General features: G+C 41.6%; 1 protein-coding gene across 2 annotated transcripts in view; it reads right to left on the bottom strand.

Annotated features, from left to right (window-relative positions):
• Window positions 1-9495: 9495 nt before the first annotated feature.
• The window catches only part of GDE1 (glycerophosphodiester phosphodiesterase 1), a 37258-nt gene continuing 28288 nt past the window's right edge, over window positions 9496-18465 (bottom strand). For both annotated transcript variants that reach the window (XM_088476217.1, XM_088476218.1), the window contains exon 6: window positions 9496-11223. In XM_088476217.1, coding sequence (XP_088332343.1) covers window positions 11076-11223 — 148 coding nt within the window. In that variant the 3' untranslated portion in view covers window positions 9496-11075. The remainder of the gene's footprint in view (window positions 11224-18465) is intronic.

Below are 18465 nucleotides of genomic sequence, written 5' to 3'. Positions count from 1 at the left end.
CAACTCCGAGTTCTAAGTGCAGTGGGTGAAAGGAGGAGGTAGAGGGTGTCAGGCGGAGACAAGAGGTAGACAAAGATGGGCAAGTAGAGGGTGACATGGAGAGGGTGATAGGAAGAGGTGGCAGGCAGTAGGTGACAAAGAAATAGTTTGTACAAGACACATTATACCACACTGTAGTGCCCCCATCATTCTGTTACAATGTAGTGCCCTACACATTATTCCACACTATAGGCCACACACTTTATGCCACCTAAAGTGCACACACATTATGCTACACTGTAGTGCATACAGATTATGCCACCTGTAGTGCCCACAAAATGTAATCACCAGAAGCATCCAGAATTAGCCGGGAGAGCAGCTGTCACAGCTACACAATGAGTCATCCCCATAAGGCTGCGCTGCAGCTAAAATCAAGGTAATAGGAGCATGTGATGGGCTCCTACAATCAGAGCTATGAACATGCTGCTCTGACTCCACTGCAGAGAATACTGGGATTTATTGGCCAGTGCTAAGCCTGACTACACTGTGCCCTGGTCCTTTCTTTGTGTCTCCGCCAACCAACTCAGTCATAGCCTTGATGACTGTCCGGCAACCAGCTGCAGTGCAACCTGCCATTTAAAAAATGGCACAGGGTAGTGTGGACCCCTATATTTTTGGCAGGGAGCAGTGCAGTACTCCAGCCTCAACGCCTGTAGTTACACCTCGGTATATATATATATATATATTACTTTCAGAGTAAAACAATAATCCAAATAAATATAATACTTACCAGATCTTCAAAAAATTATCTTTAAATTTGATTTTCTTCATCATATGTTGAATTTAACAAAATTTAATATCTCCAAATCTTAGAAATCCAATCTTAAAATATTAAAATTTAACTATAAAACTGACCCTAAATTGTGGAACAAATATAAAAGGATGGAATTTTAGCAATCGGTGCTTATTCAAGGATGTAAATTTAAATGGTAGGCAATTCCACGTAGAAATTCCATGATATCCACAATACCCAATTGTGCAACACATGTGCGCAGGGCAGTTTCACGTGCTTTGGTGTCACGTTTTTCTGGGGTGCGAGGAACATTTGCAGTGATTTTTTCGATATTGCATATGGTTACTTGTTGCTCCATCAAGAAACAATTTAACAGTCTGTATACACTCAGTTTCTTCTCTCCAAGTATATTGTTCCAACGCCGGTGCCAGCCCTCTAATTTATTTTGAGTACGGGGAATTCCACCAACTATATTCTCATGGACTGACCACATTGATGGAGGAAAAAGAGGGGGTATTCTGCTTTGACTTCTAGAGCGTTCGCGCAAATGACCAAGAACGTAAGTCTCCTCAAAATAAGTAACAACTGGTGCAGCATTAAGAGGCATATCAGATTTCAGCTGCTCAAAAACTAATGGAATTTCATTTGCGGGCAGGAAGGCCAAAGATTGTAGGTGCCTTAGTTTAAGAGCAAAATCATTATCTTGTCCGTACTGTGTAGACAGGCCTGAAGATTGAATTTTGCGCCATATATTCTGTCCCAGATGAAAAAGACATTTGTGTGTACTGGCTGGAAAATTTATTTTTGCTGCCTGTATAGCTGCAATTTCAAAATCAGTCAATATGAATAATGGAGCAAACTGGATATCATAATCTTGACCATAATCTTGTAAATCTTCAAAAAAACGAGAATAACACTCCTCACTCTTGCTGCTCAACAATCCATAAACGAGTGGAAGAAATCTTTGGGTGTTTTCCTCTTTGCCAACCATTGCATGGATGGTATAAATTTGACGAAATAAAGTAGGACACGTTTTGAAAGTCCCATCCATAATCCAATAGGGAGATTCATGTAGTTTTTTTAAATTATCCTCACTACTGAATAACAAGGTTCTCTCGTTATGGAAAGTGCTGTCTCGACCCAGAAAAGTTAAACCATTAATCTGTTTTAATTCTTCTGGTATTTCAATTTCATCTAGAGAGCTAGGCTCTGCAGGGAAATCAAGTCTATGAACCCTTTTTACCTGTTGCCTCAAAGCTTCCCTGTTTGGCATATATGCAGCACTGCTTGATGGCATTTCTGCTGTCACCCGCTGAATTATTTGCGAGTGAGATTCATTGGTATCCCGGGCCCCCGTTGACTTATAGCTGCCCTAGCTAGAGTGATGTCTGTTTTCTCTGGACTTGGAACATGGTTGTGTGTTCCATGTGTGCATAAACGATGAGTTTCTCCAACTATCATGCTCTTTGCAAAACAAAGACATCTGCCAGTCTTCCGTTTTGTGCAATGCCAGTAAAACACTTCTCCACGCTGACGATTTTTAGCTAGTAGATAGCCATTAATGTTTAAAAGCATACCTCTAGAAGAAGGAACAAATCTAAAGGAGTCTTCGGCCATTGTAGAAGAAATATTGCCTTATCCAAATCAGGAATGAATGTATGTCTTAAATATAAGTGCTGTACACAGCTTTTAATAGGAGTTGAAATAGTGGGAGGGGATTAGTAAACCATTTTAAAATACGTGGTCCAGTTAAAATAGTGAATGATACAAGCAATGGGAGGGATTAATAACATTTACATTTTACAGTCATCATTTATGTATATATTAATTAATTCGTTATTGTTTTGATTTTCAAAATGTATTATGCAGATACAGTGCGGGCGGATACGAAGTACGTGACAGGGCGGCTAGGTTTAGACGAATATAAATAAACGGCCAAGGAAGAAGTTGTCCTGGTTGCACTGCTAAAGAAGGGAAGCACAAGGAAAGGGGCGGCTGAGCTTAGACGAGTAGTAGTACACGCTAATGGGGTACATGATAGGATCGTGTGTTTTTTAGCAGGGTTAGTGTGTGTTTGTGTGTCTGTGTGTGTGTGAGTGCGTCTTTGAGTGACAGAGTGTGTGTGTTTGAGTGACAGAGTGAGTGAGAGTCTTGTAAAGGTGTAAGAATGTAAGCTCTCATGAGCAGGGACCTCTTCCCTCATGTGCTTCTCTTTATATTTTCTTCTACTCTCTACTCCCCATTAGGGCACCTAACACGGGACCGCCAACTCCCGGCAGCTTATTGTGAGTGCTTTAATCACTATTTCAGCAATGTATATAAGTTGTGTCCTTGTCCTGCACTGTAATGTAATGTACTGTAAGTTACTTGTTTCTTGTTCACCTATTAGTTCTATGTACTATGTAAGGCGCTGCGGAACACTTGTGGCGCCATATAAATAAAGCCTAATAATAATAATAATAAAGGCATGGTGGTGTTTAAAGGAATGTCTTTGCCTGGAGCACGCTTGGACTAGGATTGTTTGGAAGCCTGAGTGACAGGGCGGGCAGATACTAAGTAAGTGACAGGGCGGCTAGGTTTAGACGGATATAAATAAATGGCCAAGGTAAAAGTTGTCCTGGTTGCACTGCTAAAGAAGGGAAGCACAAGGAGAGGGGCGGCTAAGCTTAGACGAGTAGTAGTACACACTAATGGGGTACATGATAGGATCGTGTGTTTATTAGCAGGGTTAGTGTGTGTGTGTCTCTTGACCTGTGTGCTAAAGAAGAGATGAACATGGAGGGGGGCAGTTAATGGATCAATATGTAGTGAATCTAGTTATTGTTAACCTTTCATATATGTATTTGTAGATTTCATATATGTCAATGTGCTTATTGTAGATTTTTTATTAGTCTACCTTTATTGATCTCTTTATTGTCGATCTATTTTATATCTAACGAGTCTTTCTATTGTAGATATAAAGAATGTCGATCTCTTTATTGTCGATTTAAAAATCATAGATCTAAAGTATGTCGATCTCTTTATTGTCGATTTAAAAATCATAGATCTACAGTATGTCGATCTCTATATTGTCGATCTTTCTATTATAGATCTACAGACAGTCAATCTCGTAACTGTCTATCTGCAACTGATAGACTTTTGTTGATCTTCTATATGTCTAACTGTGTTATGTCGATCTTGTGTATGTCTAAGTTTGATATAAGGTTATAAATGTCGATCTCATGTGAGTCTATGCATTGTTTTTTCGATTGTTTTGTTGAGAAACAAATGTAATGTCTATCTTGTGAGTTAGTCGATGATGTTATTGTCTATTTTATATGGATGTCGATCATTATTGTATCTGTCAAATTACCATGTCTAACTATTATGTGTCGATCTTATTTTGTCGATCGTTACATTGTCGATCATTTTACCGTCGATAGATACTCCGGCACCCGTAAGCAACAGCCCATGTAATCCACACATGCAAAGAAATCAAACCATAGATGTCCATAAATTAAGTTATCTGTAATAATGTGAAATGACACAGGGAAAAAGTATTAAACACATAAAGAAAGGGAGGTGCACAAAAGCATGGAAAGCCAAAACACCAGCTGAAATCCATCAGTAATTAGAAAGCAATCCTGCCCCTTGTCAGTGCAAATTAATATAAGCTGGTTCAGTCCCAACTGTTGGCCTATAAAAAGGTGTCTCATTACCAAGGTGTCACACAAGAAACATCTCATGATGGGTAAAAGCAAAGAGCTCTCTCAAGACCTTTGCAACCTTATTGCTGCAAAACATACTGATGGCATTGGTTACAGAAGGATTTCTAAACTTCTAAATGTTCCAGTGACCACTGTTGGGACCATAATCCGGAAGTGGAAAGAACATAATTTCACCATAAACTGGCCACGACCAAGTGCTCCTCGCAAGATTTCTGACATAGGAGTGAAAAGAATTATCAAAAAAGAGTTGTCCAAGAGCCAAGGACCACTTGTGGAGAGCTTCAGAAAGATCTGGATTTAGCGGGTACAATTGTTTCAAAGAAAACAATAAGTGATCACTCAACCGCCATGGCCTGTATGCACGCTCACCACACAAGACTCCATTGCTGAAGTAAAAGCATGTTGTAGCACGTTTAAAGTTTGCTGCACAACATTTGGACAAGCCTTTGAAGTACTGGGAGAATATAGTCTGGTCAGATGAGACCAAAATTGAACTCTTTGGATGCCATAATACACACCATGTCTGAAGGAGAAATGGCACTGCACATCACCCCAAAAACACCATACCAACAGTGAAGTTAGGAGGTGGGAACATCATGGTGTCGGGCTGTTTTTCAGCATACAGCACTGGTATACTTCATATAACTGAAGGAAGGATGAATGGAAAAATGTACAGAGATATTCTTGATAAAAAATTTCCTGCCATCTACCAGGATGCTGAAGATGAAATGAGAGTGGACATTTCAGCAAGACAATGATCCCAAACACACAGCCAAGGACACTCTCAATTAGTTTCACAGAAAGAAAATAAAGCTGCTAGAATGGCCCAGCCAATCACCTGACTTGAATCCAATTGAAAATCTATGGAAAGAACTAAAGATCAGAGTTCATAGAAGAGGACCTTCAAGATTTGAAGACTGTGTGGAAGAATTTGCCAAAATCACACCTAAGCAATGCATACGACTAGTTTCTCCAAACAGGAGGTGTCTTGAAGCTGTCCTTACCAACACAGGCTTTTGTACAAAGTAATAGCCCCATTACACTATTTTACTGCATATTTACTGAGAAAAATGTTGATGTGTTCAAAACTCATTTTACCATATATATATATATACACACAAAGGGCCTGATTCAGACCCACTCGCGAGTGGCTGTCCGCTCGCAAGTGGGTCGATGTTATGCACTGAGCATGCGCACGACGGAGGGAGCTCCGTCGTGCGCATGCGCCAGACGCGACGAGCGAAGGAAAGTCCTTTGGTTGTGTCAATGTTGATTGACAGCACGCCCCCTTTGGTGGGCGTGCCGGGGGCGTGCCTCCCTGACGGGGGCGTTCCCACGGGAACGCCTCCCGTCAGAAGCCGGCCCACTGACATCACTAGTGATGTCAGTGGGAGTGATTTTGGCTCGGATAGAGCCAAAATCACTCCGGAGCTTGCGGTTGAAAACCTCAACCGCAGGCTCCGGCTCGCAATTTCGATGGTCGCGATGGTCTCGACCATCGCGGCCATCAAAAAGCACGCTCGTATAGCCTGTGGGTGGTGACCCACAGCTATACGAGCGTCCAGGAGGACGCTCCATGAAAATGGAGCCCGGCCCTCATTCAGAGCGTGCGCTCTGCTCAGAGCGTACGGCTCTGAATGAGGGCCAAAGTCAGGTGCATAAATATTGGGACATTGACAGAATTTTCATATTTTGACCTCTATTCACCACCACAATGGCTTTGAAATGAAACAAACAAGATGTGCTTTAACTGCAGACTTTCAGATTTAATTTGTGGGTAATTACATCCAAATCAGGTGAACGGTGTAGGAATTACAACGGTTTCTATATGTGCCTCCCACTTTTTAAGGGGCCAAAAGTAATGGGACTATCAACTCAAAAGCTATTTCATGGACAGGTGTGGGCTATTCCCTCGTTATTTCATTATCAATTAAGAAGGTAAAAGGTCTGGAGTTGATTCTAGGTGTGACATTTGCATTTGGAATCAGTTGCTGTCGACTCTCAATATGAGATCCAAAGAGCTGTTACTATCAGTGAAGCAAGCCATCATTAGGCTGAAAAATCAAAACAAACCCCCAGAGATAGCAAAAACATTAGGTGTGGCCAAATCAACTGTTTGGAACATTCTTAAAAAGAAAGAACGCACCGGAGAGCTCAGCAACACCAAAAGACCCAGAAGACCACGGAAAACAACTGTGGTGGATGACAGAAAAATTATTTCCCTGGTGAAGAAAAACCCCTTCACAACAGTTGGCCAAATCAAGAACACTCTCCAGGAGGTAGGTGTATATGTGTCAAAGTCAACAATCAAGAAAAGACTTCACAAGAGTGAATAGAGAGGGTTCACCACAAGATGTAAATCATTGGTGAGCCACAAAAACAGGAAGACCAGATTAGAGTTTGCCAAACAACATCTAAAAAAAGCCATTACAGTTCTGGAACAACATCCTATGGACAGATGAGACAAAGATCAACTTGTACCAGAGTGATGGGAAGAGAAGAGTATGGAGAAGGAAAGGAACTGCTCATGATCCAAAACATACCACCTCATCAGTGAAGCATGGTGGTGGTAGTGTCATGGCGTGGGCATGTTTGGCTGCCAATGGAACTGGTTCCCTTGTATTTATTGATGACTGCTGACAAAAGCAGTAGAATGAATTCTAAAGTGTTTCGGGCAATATTATATGCTCATATTCAGTCAAATGCTTCAGAACTCATTGGACGGCGCTTCATAGTGCAGATGGACAATGACCCAAAGCATACTGCAAAAGCAACCAAAGAGTTTTTTAAGGCTAAAAAGTGGAATGTTATGCAATGGCCAAGTTAATCCCCTGACCTGAATCCGATTGAGCATGCATTTCACTTGATGAAGACAAAACTGACGGGAAAATGACCCAAGAAAAAGCAGGAACTGAAGACATTTGCAGTAGAAGCCTGGCAGAGCATCACCAGGGATGAAACCCAGCATCTGGTGATGTCTATGCGTTCCAGACTTCAGGCTGTAATTGCCTGCAAAGGATTTGCAACAAAGTATTAAAAAGTGAAAGTTAGATTTAGGATTGTGTAGTTTGTCCCATTACTTTTGGCTCCTTAAAAAGTGGGAGGCACATATAGAAACCGTTGTAATTCCTACACCGTTCACCTGATTTGGATGTAATTACCCTCAAATTAAATCTGAAAGTCTGCAGTTAAAGCACATCTTGTATTTGTTGCAAATCCTTTGCAGGCAATTACAGCCTGAAGTCTGGAACGCATAGACATCACCAGATGCTGGGTTTCATCCCTGGTGATGCTCTGCCAGGCCTCTACTGCAAATGTCTTCAGTTCCTGCTTGTTCTTGGGGCATTTTCCCTTCAGTTTTGTCTTCATCAAGTGAAATGCATGCTCAATCGGATTCAGGTCAGGGGATTGACATGGCCATTGCATAACATTCCACGTTTTAGCCTTAAAAAACTCTTTGGTTGCTATTGCAGTATGCTTTGGGTCATTGTCCATCTGCACTGTGAAGCGGTGTCCAATGAGTTCTGAAGCATTTGACTGAATATGAGCATATAATATTGCCCGAAACACTTCAGAATTCATTCTGCTGCTTTTGTCAGCAGTCACATCATCAATAAATACAAGGGAACCAGTTCCATTGGCAGCCATACATGCCCACGCCATGACACTACCACCACCATGCTTCACTGATGAGGTGGTATGTTTTGGATCATGAGCAGTTATTTTCCTTCTCCATACTCTTCTCTTCCCATCACTCTGGTACAAGTTGATCTTTGTCTCATCTGTCCATAGGATGTTGTTCCAGAACTGTAATGGCTTTTTTAGATGTTGTTTGGCAAACTCTAATCTGGTCTTCCTGTTTTTGTGGCTCACCAATGGTTTACATCTTGTGGTGAACCCTCTATATTAACTCTTGTGAAGTCTTTTCTTGATTGTTGACTTTGACACATATACACCGACCTCCTGGAGAGTGTTCTTGATTTGGCCAACTGTTGTGAAGGGGTTTTTCTTCACCAGGGAAATAATTCTTCTGTCATCCACCACAGTTGTTTTCTGTGGTCTTCCGGGTCTTTTGGTGTTGCTGAGCTTTCCGGTGCATTCTTTCTTTTTAAGAATGTTCCAAACAGTTGATTTGGCCACACCTAATGTTTTTGCTACAGTATCTCTCTGATGGGTTTGTTTTGATTTTTCAGCCCAATAATGGCTTGCTTCACTGATAGTGACAGCTCTTTGGATCTCATATTGAGAGTCGACAGCAACTGATTCCAAATGCAAATGTCACACCTAGAATCAACTCCAGACCTTTTACCTGCTTAATTGATAATGAAATAACGAGGGAATAGCCAACACCTATCCATGAAATAGCTTTTGAGTTGATAGTCCCATTACTTTTGGCCCCTTAAAAAGTGGGAGGCACATATAGAAACCGTTGTAATTCCTACACCGTTCACCTGATTTGGATGTAATTACCCTCAAATTAAATCTGAAAGTCTGCAGTTAAAGCACATCTTGTTTGTTTAATTTCAAAGCCATTGCATGAATTGTTAGGTTTAGGCACAAGTGGGGGAGGTTAGGGTTAGGCACCCCTAAGGGAGGGTTAGGGGGGGAAATATGGTTAGTTATACTTACCTTATTAGCGATCGGGATCTTCACCCCTGCAGGGCATTCGCTGTCGGATTTGAACCACCGGCCATGCGGCTGGCGGTAATACCTACTACACCCAAATATATTATGTGTAAGATACAATGCCGATAGGTCCTGAGCATGTGCAGAGCCAAAACATGAAAGATACACTATGCAAACAGACCATCAGCCCTACAATGTCTAAGTACACATTTGGGTCAACCCTGTAAACACTATTTATAGACTAGATATATTTTTCTCTAATAAATGTACCTGTCAGACAGCATTAAAAGAATGGTTTGTGCACAAATATAAATAGTGATATTATTACCTCAGAGGTAATGCATTAACCTGACTAGCTATGAGTTGTCTGGCCAAGTTAATTCGAGGAAATCTTTTAAGAATAGTTTTATTTGTACAGTACATATTGATTATTCCAGCAGATGATTAGAGGTAGTAGTACATTACAGGTAATACAGAATATTAGAAGTCTAAGAGTTCTACTCCCATATTAAAGCCCAAGACCACATTTTTAATTTACACTGGACTCTGTACTCAAGGGGACTTCTTACATCTCACATCCGGGGATGTTATTCCTTATAGTATATCATTTACAGTAATGTCTGGATGAGGTAAATCTGATGGTGGATCACAGGAATGAAGAATAGATGATGTAAGTATATTCAATCACAATGCATAAAATAAACTGTGATATGTTATATTCACTCTCTGGCATGGCTGAGTTATGTCCTATAATTACTACGGAAGTGGCTTTATCTCCCAAATACATGTATAAATGCCAACAGTTCATCCTGTACATAAGACAAAACCTACTTCCTGGGAAGGTTGGATATTTTCTTTCTACCAATGTCTAAAATACCAAAAATGTCTATCAAGTGTTAAGGCGAGCACACACATTATACAGTATGTAATACAATTCTGTGCACAATGTCTAGAGAGACCGAGGTTATGGCACATATGCAAATTAGCTTCCACCATATTATTCATATAGTAGCTGTTCTGCGCTTAGTGGGGAAAGAGACCCAACACTGACGTCCAGCCTGTGAGATTCAGTCACCACTAGCAATGTAGAATAGCAACTTACACTAGAACTCCACAGTAATAATGTCCTAAGTAGTCAGTGCCATCACCAAGTCACTATACAAATAAGGGCATCTACTCATAAACAGTCCGGCGGTGCGTTTCCCTGCACTGTATTCACGTATTCACAATAGTTTAAGGTGGCCTTAAAAGAGTGATGTTTTTTGTCAGTATAGGAAACATTTTAACTCTATATTTATGGGATCCTAGACAGGCCCTGAATGGACGCTGTTCTATATTTGGTTTCTCCAGCAAGTAAAAAAAGAAAATCATCCCACATAGAGTTCCCCAAATGGATGCATTACCTCCCAACCATACGCAAGGTAATAACCACAAGAAACTTGTAATTACTTTCTAATCATCCATGGTTGCAATCCTATGAAGATTAGTTTGGCCCACCAATGGCTGCTTCCACTGTGTGTATTTGACAGATTAACTATAACAAGGTAATGAGGCTTTTAAATTTGCAGAGCAGCAATTGGATTTATAAATAAAACCAATCACATGATAACCTACAGGACATGTAGAGCCATAAAATAGCAGCATTGTGCCATAAAGGGAATGGAGAAGTTTCTACTGCATAACATCTGGTAAGTGACAACGATGCACTTTATTCCCCTATTATAGAATGATGGAAGTCCCTGACACACAGACAATAACATCCAAACACACTGATTTAAGTTTATATGATACACAGTGGCTGGGATCCCGCTTTGTGACAAACTCCTTTGGGAGGGTTTCGATTAAAAAAACCTTTGAAAATAGTCTTTGAAGGCCAAACGTCCACAACATAAATACAGTGTAATATTCCCGAGCACTCATCTTCTCAGCATTCAGAAAGCATGGCTGGAGACCGCTCCCTCGTGGACAGGTCAGTAATGGGGGTCACAGTCTTCCACCAGGCTGTCAGTGATATAGTTACTGTGCAAGATGTGTTCAGTATAAAGTTTCTCAGAGGCGCTATTAACTGTCCAAGCCACAACTTCAATCCCTCTCTCGTTCCACTTGTTCACATAATCTCTGCGGAATAAAGAGACAAATTACAATCTAGTCCTCCATGCAGATCTTGTATGTGTGAGAGGGCACATTTTACTTTTGAATTCCAGTAATAGGTCCTCATATTCACCCGATCCCTAGCCATTCCTCTCCACTATGCTACAGGTGTCCACCTATTTTAATAAATTGATCCTGTATCTCCATTCAAAGACATGTCTAGTGAATAATAAGAGTTATGGTAGACATACCTTTGTTAACTCTTTTTCTTCAAGGTCCACAGGAACTACCTTCAGTTATGTGGTTGGAAAGATTCAGGCACCAAACAGTCAAAGCTTAAGTTCCCAGAATGCACTGGTCCTCCTCCATATATACCCCACCCCCAACCACAGGCATTCAGTTTGTAAACAAGCCTAAATGGCAGGAGAAGGAAAGTGGAGAAGAAAGTACAAATTACACTAAAAACACTCTCGCAGAGAGGAGGTAATCAGTGACAAAAAGGAACAGATCCCAACTGAGGCCAAGTGCATCAGGGTAGGCGCCATGTGGACCGTATGGACCTCGAAGAAAAAGAGTTAACAAAGGTAAGTCTACCATCTCTCTTATTTTCTTCTTCACAGGAACTACCTTGAGGATGTCCTAAAGCAGTTCCCTTAAGGGTGGGGACGCTCCTGAGCAGAGAGGATAATCCACCGCCCAAAGGATGCATCCTGGGAAGCAAAAGTATCAAATGCATAAAATTTGATAAAAGTGTGGACAGAAGACCAGATGGCTGCCTTGCACAACTGTTCCACAGAGGCGCCATCTCTAAACGCCCACGATGGTTCCACAGACCGAGTCGAATGTGCCGTCATCGTGTTAGGGACAGGGAGATCAGCCTGTGTATAAACCTGAGACATAGTCATACGCAGCCTTCGAGCCAAAGTCTGCTTGTTAGCTGGCCAGCCTCGCATGTGAAAACCAAATAACACAAAAAGCGCATCTGATTTCCTGATGGAGTTGGTACGATCCACGTAGATACGAAGGGCTCGAATCACATCCAGGGAAGTTTCACCTGTAAAGAATGGAAGAAGGTGGAATGGCGCTAGTATTACATATAAACCATAATATAAATGAAATTGCATAAAACGTTTATTATAAATGTAATTAATACAGTACTGGATATCAATGAAAACAATAATATCAACATGTAAAAATATAATAAATTAATATATATACACTCTGCACCAGGATATGTGTGTTGCCAATCGATATATTATAGCAACTCATGTATCACATAGCTATAAACAATGATACAAAAATAACAATAGAGAAATAATGTGTTAGAATATCTATTCCCAAATAGCTGACAAGATGTGAAGCTCCAGAAAGGTAGCCTGGTTGGGATAAACCAAAAGATTAAATGGATCCGTATATGGTTGATGGTAAAAATGAATTGCAGTAAGTATATAAAAGTCAGTCAATAAAGCAAATTAATCCGGATAGCATATGGATAGTCCTATGTTAAATAACTCACATGTCAAAGCACCCCAAGGCAATGATGGTATGTTGCTCCAGAGAAGGATGCGGTGCCAGCCTGTTGGCAAGAGGCCGGTACGCAGCTGGGGAGTGCCAAGGAGTGTGCGGAGTAGTTACACACGTGTGTACCAGGAGGACTGGCCGCTCCGGCGGTCGTGGGACACAGCCAAAGCCCCGCTGTGAGGGCTGCAATCAGTGTGGCAGTGGGATGTCCGGCAATAGAGTTGCTCTCTCCAGAGAGATGAAATGAAATGATGCAGCCGCATGTGTGTTCACCGCTCTGCTGAGCTGCGGCTAGTAGACAGACTTGGCGTGACAGATGCTGAATTCTGAATGTATAGTCAGCTTTGCTAGTGCACAAAGTAATATTGATCCTTTCTGTAATCCTTAACGCGTTTCACTACATATAGTAGCTTCTTCAAGAAGGCAGAATAGGTGAATGTGCAATGAGTGGCTTTTTAAACCCTTGCTCATTAGTAAATCACCTGTAGGTGTGCACCTATCAATCATAATAGCTGACAGGTGCATGTTGGAGTTTTGTTGTTTAACTGATCTCAATCCAAATCCTAAATGATATAAACTAAACAGAAAAAGGTCTATTTTCCCAATTACTACATATGTATATATATATATATATATATATATATATATATATATATATAGCCCTATCCAATGTTGTGGATATATGAAGTGCCTCATCTAAGATATATGAAGGGTAATCTTTATCAGAAAAATCATTAATTAACACCATGGCATGTTCCTTAAATTTATTGACAGATGTGCAATTTCTACGAATGCGTAATAATTGGCTTTTCGGGACATTATTCAGCCATTTTCTTTTATGGTTACTAGAGTATGGTATAAAACTACAGACGTCAACGGATTTCCTGTTGACGTCTTAATGGTCTTAAAGGTCTTAATGAAAACATTGACCTTGAGTTTATTTAGTGTAGTTCTTGTGTTCCTTTTGCACCCTCTTGTACCAACATTAACATTCTGTTGTTTGACTAATTTGGTGTTTAGGAGTTCTTTATCCGCCACACATATAGATGCTTGATATAATATTATATCTTTTTTCTCCATCCCCATGTCCCATTAGTTTATATATTACCCATTTTTCATCACCCACAGTGTTTAATATATGTGCCTTTGTCATATGGTTTTTGTCTTGTTGTCCGTTTTTTTATTTTCATGTCTACATGCATTATTATATATTGGCCGCGACCATGCCGCTGGTTCACGACCAATTAGTTTTATTACATTCTGATAAATAAAATATATATTTTTTATGTTTAACATTGCACTTTGGATTTTTATACTTTGGTATTATTATAGAAGATCTAGAAATAACTATATGTCTATATGGGAATTTGTGTATTGACATTATATTTATATGTTTATACTTTTTTACAGTTATCAGTGTCAGTAACACGCCAAACAATAGTACTTTTGTAGTAATTTGATTGACTGTACCAGATTCTCTGTATGTAGTAGGATATTACTAATATATATATATATATATATATATATATATATTAATTGGGAAAATAGACCTTTTTCTGTTTAGTTTATATCATTTAGGATTTGGATTGAGATCAGTTAAACAACAAAACTCCAACATGCACCTGTCAGCTATTATGATTGACAGGTGCACACCTACAGGTGATTTACTAATGAGCAAGGGGTTAAAAAGCCACTCATTGCACATTCACCTATTCTGCCTTCTTGAAGAAGCTACTATATGTAGTGAAACGCGTTAAGGATTACAGAAAGGATCAATATTACTTTGTGCACTAGCAAAGCTGACTATACATTCAGAATTCAGCATCTGTCACGCCAAGTCTGTCTACTAGCCGCAGCTCAGCAGAGCGGAGAACACACACGCGGCTGCATCATTTCTTTTCATCTCTCTGGAGAGAGCAACTCTATTGCTGGACATCCCACTGCCTCACTGATTGCAGCCCTCACAGCGGGGCTTTGGCTGTGTCCCACGACCGCCAGAGCGGCCAGTCCTCCTGGTACACACGTGTGTAACTACTCCGCACACTCCTTGGCACTCTCCAGCTGCGTACCGGCCTCTTACCAACAGGCTGGCACCGCATCCTTCTCTGGAGAAACATACCATCATTGCCTTGGGGTGAGCTTTGACATGTGAGTTATTTAACATAGGACTATCCATATGCTATCCGGATTAATTTGCTTTATTGACTGACTTTTATATACTTACTGCAATTCATTTTTACCATCAACCATATACGGATCCATTTAATCTTTTGGTCTATCCCAACCAGGCTACCTTTCTGGAGCTTCACATCTTGTCAGCTATTTGGGAATAGATATTCTAACACATTATTTCTCTATTGTTATTTTTGTATCATTGTTTATAGCTATGTGATACATGAGTTGCTATAATATATCGATTGGCAACACACATATCCTGGTGCAGAGTGTTTATATATTAATTTATTATATTTTTACATGTTGATATTATTGTTTTCACTGATATCCAGTACTGTATTAATTACATTTATAATAAACGTTTTATGCAATTTCATTTATATTATGGTTTATATGTGATACTAGCGCCATTCCACCTTCTTCCATTCTTTGCATTTTTTGGGCACTGTGTGCTCATTGGGAGCGGTGGCATACTCCCAGGTGGCAGGCAGCTGTGTCTATTTTAACTTTATTTACTTTATCTTATAGTTAGTTGGTATACACTCCCTCTTAGTGCTTGGTTATTTTTCTATATCTAAGTATCACCCGTAGAAAGGGCTGAAGACTGAAAGGCCGGAACTACAATTTCTTAATTCATATGAAAACGGAATACCACCTTTGGAAGGTAACCCACCCGTGTAAGGATTACAGCTCTATTCTGATCAAAAATCAAAAATGGGGGGGTGACATGAAAGCGCTGCCAAATCAGAAACTCTGCAAGCTGAGGAGATAGCGAAGAGAAAAAGTGTCTTTACTATCAACCATTTCAGGTCCACTGTCCAAGGTCTCAAAGGAGGGACAAACAGAGGTCGCAAGCGGAGAACACCATGCAAAAATGTTCTAACATCCAGCAGAGGAGAAATTATGCGTTGGAACCAAACTGACAATGCAGAAACCTGAACTCTCAAGGTAGCCAGGCGAAGACCTAAGTCTAGTCCAGCCTGGAGAAAAGCAAGAACTCGGGAGACCCTAAAAACTTAAGGGTCATATTTTCTGTGGGAACACCATTGAAAAAAGGAATGCCAAATCCTGTAATAGATACGGGCAGAGGAAGGCTTTCTTGCCCTAAGCATCATCTGAATCACAGAAGTATAAAAACGCATGGCTTTTAAGATGGAGGACTCAAGAGCCATGGTGTCAAAGCCAGACAAGGTAAATCCGGATGTAGGCAGGGACCCTGTCCTAGCAAATACGACTGTAAAGGAAGTGGATTGTCTATGGACAGGCAGGTCAAATCAGTGAACCAATGTCGCCTGGGCCAAGCCGGGGCTATTAATATCACCCTACTGCCTTCTTGCTTGAATTTTCTGAAAACCTTTGGTAGTAGGGAGACTGGAGGAAACAGGTGTGGCAACCTGAAATCCCACCTCACCGCCAGAGCGTCCACAAAGATGGCTGAGGGGTCTCTTGTCCTGGACCCATACCTGGAGGCCTTGTGGTTGTGACGTGATGCCATGAGGTCTACGTCCGGTAGTCCCCAATTGTCCACCAGGAGCTGAAAGACTTCCGGATGGAGAGCCCATTCTCCGGCGTGTATGTCCTGACGACTTAGGAAATCCTCTTCCCAGTTGAGGACTCCTGGGATGAATATTGCAGATTGCTGGAAGATGGTGTTCTGCCCAAATCAGAATGTTCGCCACTTCCCTCATGGCTGCCGGACTTCATGTGCCTCCCTGATGGTTGATGTAGGCCACTGTGGTCGCGTTGTCGGAATTAATCTGGACCGGCCTGCCCTGAAGGACGTCCTGTGCCAGAATGAGTGCCTTGTGCACTGCACAAAGCTCCATAATGTTTATGGACAGGTGACTTTTCTGAGCCGTCCATCTTCCCTGAAAGGTACGATGACCTGTCACTGCGTCCCATCCACAAAGATTTGCATCCATGGTGAGGAGAACCCAATTTGGGACCCATAATGGGTAACCCTTGTTTAGATGGGCTGTCTGTAGCCACCATGAGAGGGAGAGCCAAACCTCTGGTGAGATGAGGATCATTTGAAACTTTATCAAATGATACTGACAGTTCCACCGAGACAGAATTCATCGGTGCAGGGGCCTGGAATGGAACTGGGCATATGCCACCATGTCGAAGGTGATAACCATGGAACCCAGGACCTGCATTGCTGAATGAACTGATACTCTTCGATTGCGGATAAATTTGCGCACCCGCAATTGTAGAGCCAAAATCTAGTTTCCTGGTAGAAAGATCCTTTGTGCCAGAGAATCCAGTAGCACCACCAGATGTACCATCTGTAGAGTTGGAAAAAGAGAAGACTTTTTCCAATAGACTATCCAGCCATGGTCTTGTAGACAGGCAATGGTCAGCTGGAGATGATGATGTAACATCTCCGGAGACTGCGTCAATATCAGGAGGTCGTCCAAGTATGGCAGTAACCTGACTCCTTGTTACCTGAGATGAGCCGTCATGACTGCCATTATCTTGGTAAACACTCGAGGGGCTGTGGACAGACTAAAGCGCAGAGCCTGAAACTGGTAATGTTGGTAATGAACAGCAAACCTCAGAAACCCTTGATGCAGATACGCATCCTGTATGTCCAGGGAAACCATGAAATCTCCAGGGTCCATTGCCAGCATAATTGACCGTAGGGTTTCCATATGGAACTTGGGTACATGGATAAACCTGTTGAGAGATTTCAGATTCAGAATAGGGCAATGAGACCCATTTGGCTTCTGAATCAATAAAAAATTTGATTAATAACAACTTCCCTGTTGGGCCAGAGGAACGGGGATAATTACCCCCGAAACCAGCAGGGCACAAATAGCCTCTTGAAGGGCCAGGGCAAAGACAGAGTCTGATGGAGGAGTTGTAAAAAAAAAAACTTCTGAGGGGGATGCCTCTGAAACGGATATATCCCTGAGAGACCACCTCTTGAACCCAAGCATCTGTTGTTGTCTGATGCCAGGCGAGGGCCTCCCATCCTGAGAGCCCCCAGGGGGAGGTCTGACCCATCAGGCAGATGGATTATCGTCCAGCTTGGGCGCTAGATGTCTGGCCAACCATGATTTCTTGGTCTGGGGTCTGGCATTTCTGCGGGAATTATCTTGTCTGGAAAGGGACTGTGCCTTTTGCCCCTTCCTTGCGGGCGAAAGGTCCGAAACGAAGATTGCCTATATTTAGAGGTAGTCTCAGATGGCAAAACGGCAGATTTTGCTGCTGCCAAGGTAGCCACTATGTTGTCCAATTCTGGACCAAACAAAATTTTTCCACCAAAAGGCAGAGATTGAAGGGCTCTCTTAGACCCCGTATCTGCCTTCCAGGACCATAACCAAAGGGTTCTGCAGCCACAACTGAAGTTGAAGATACTCTAGAAGCCAGAAGTCCTGCATCAATAACCGCTTCTCCCACATAAGCAGTTGCTTCTTGCATTTGGGAGAGATCAAACAGTTGTTCTTTGGTAGCCTGTGGCATATTGTCTTCCAGAGCTTTTGCCCATTCCTCCATCGCCTTGGCTACCCAGGCTACAGCCATAGCCGGCCGGGTAATAGCTCCAGACAATGAGAAAACTGATTTCAAACA

Source organism: Taudactylus pleione, unplaced genomic scaffold (genome assembly GCF_031769625.1).
Source record: "Taudactylus pleione unplaced genomic scaffold, aTauple2 ptg000184l, whole genome shotgun sequence".
Classification (NCBI taxonomy): domain Eukaryota; kingdom Metazoa; phylum Chordata; class Amphibia; order Anura; family Myobatrachidae; genus Taudactylus; species Taudactylus pleione.
This window is presented reverse-complemented; position numbering and strand designations above follow the sequence as displayed.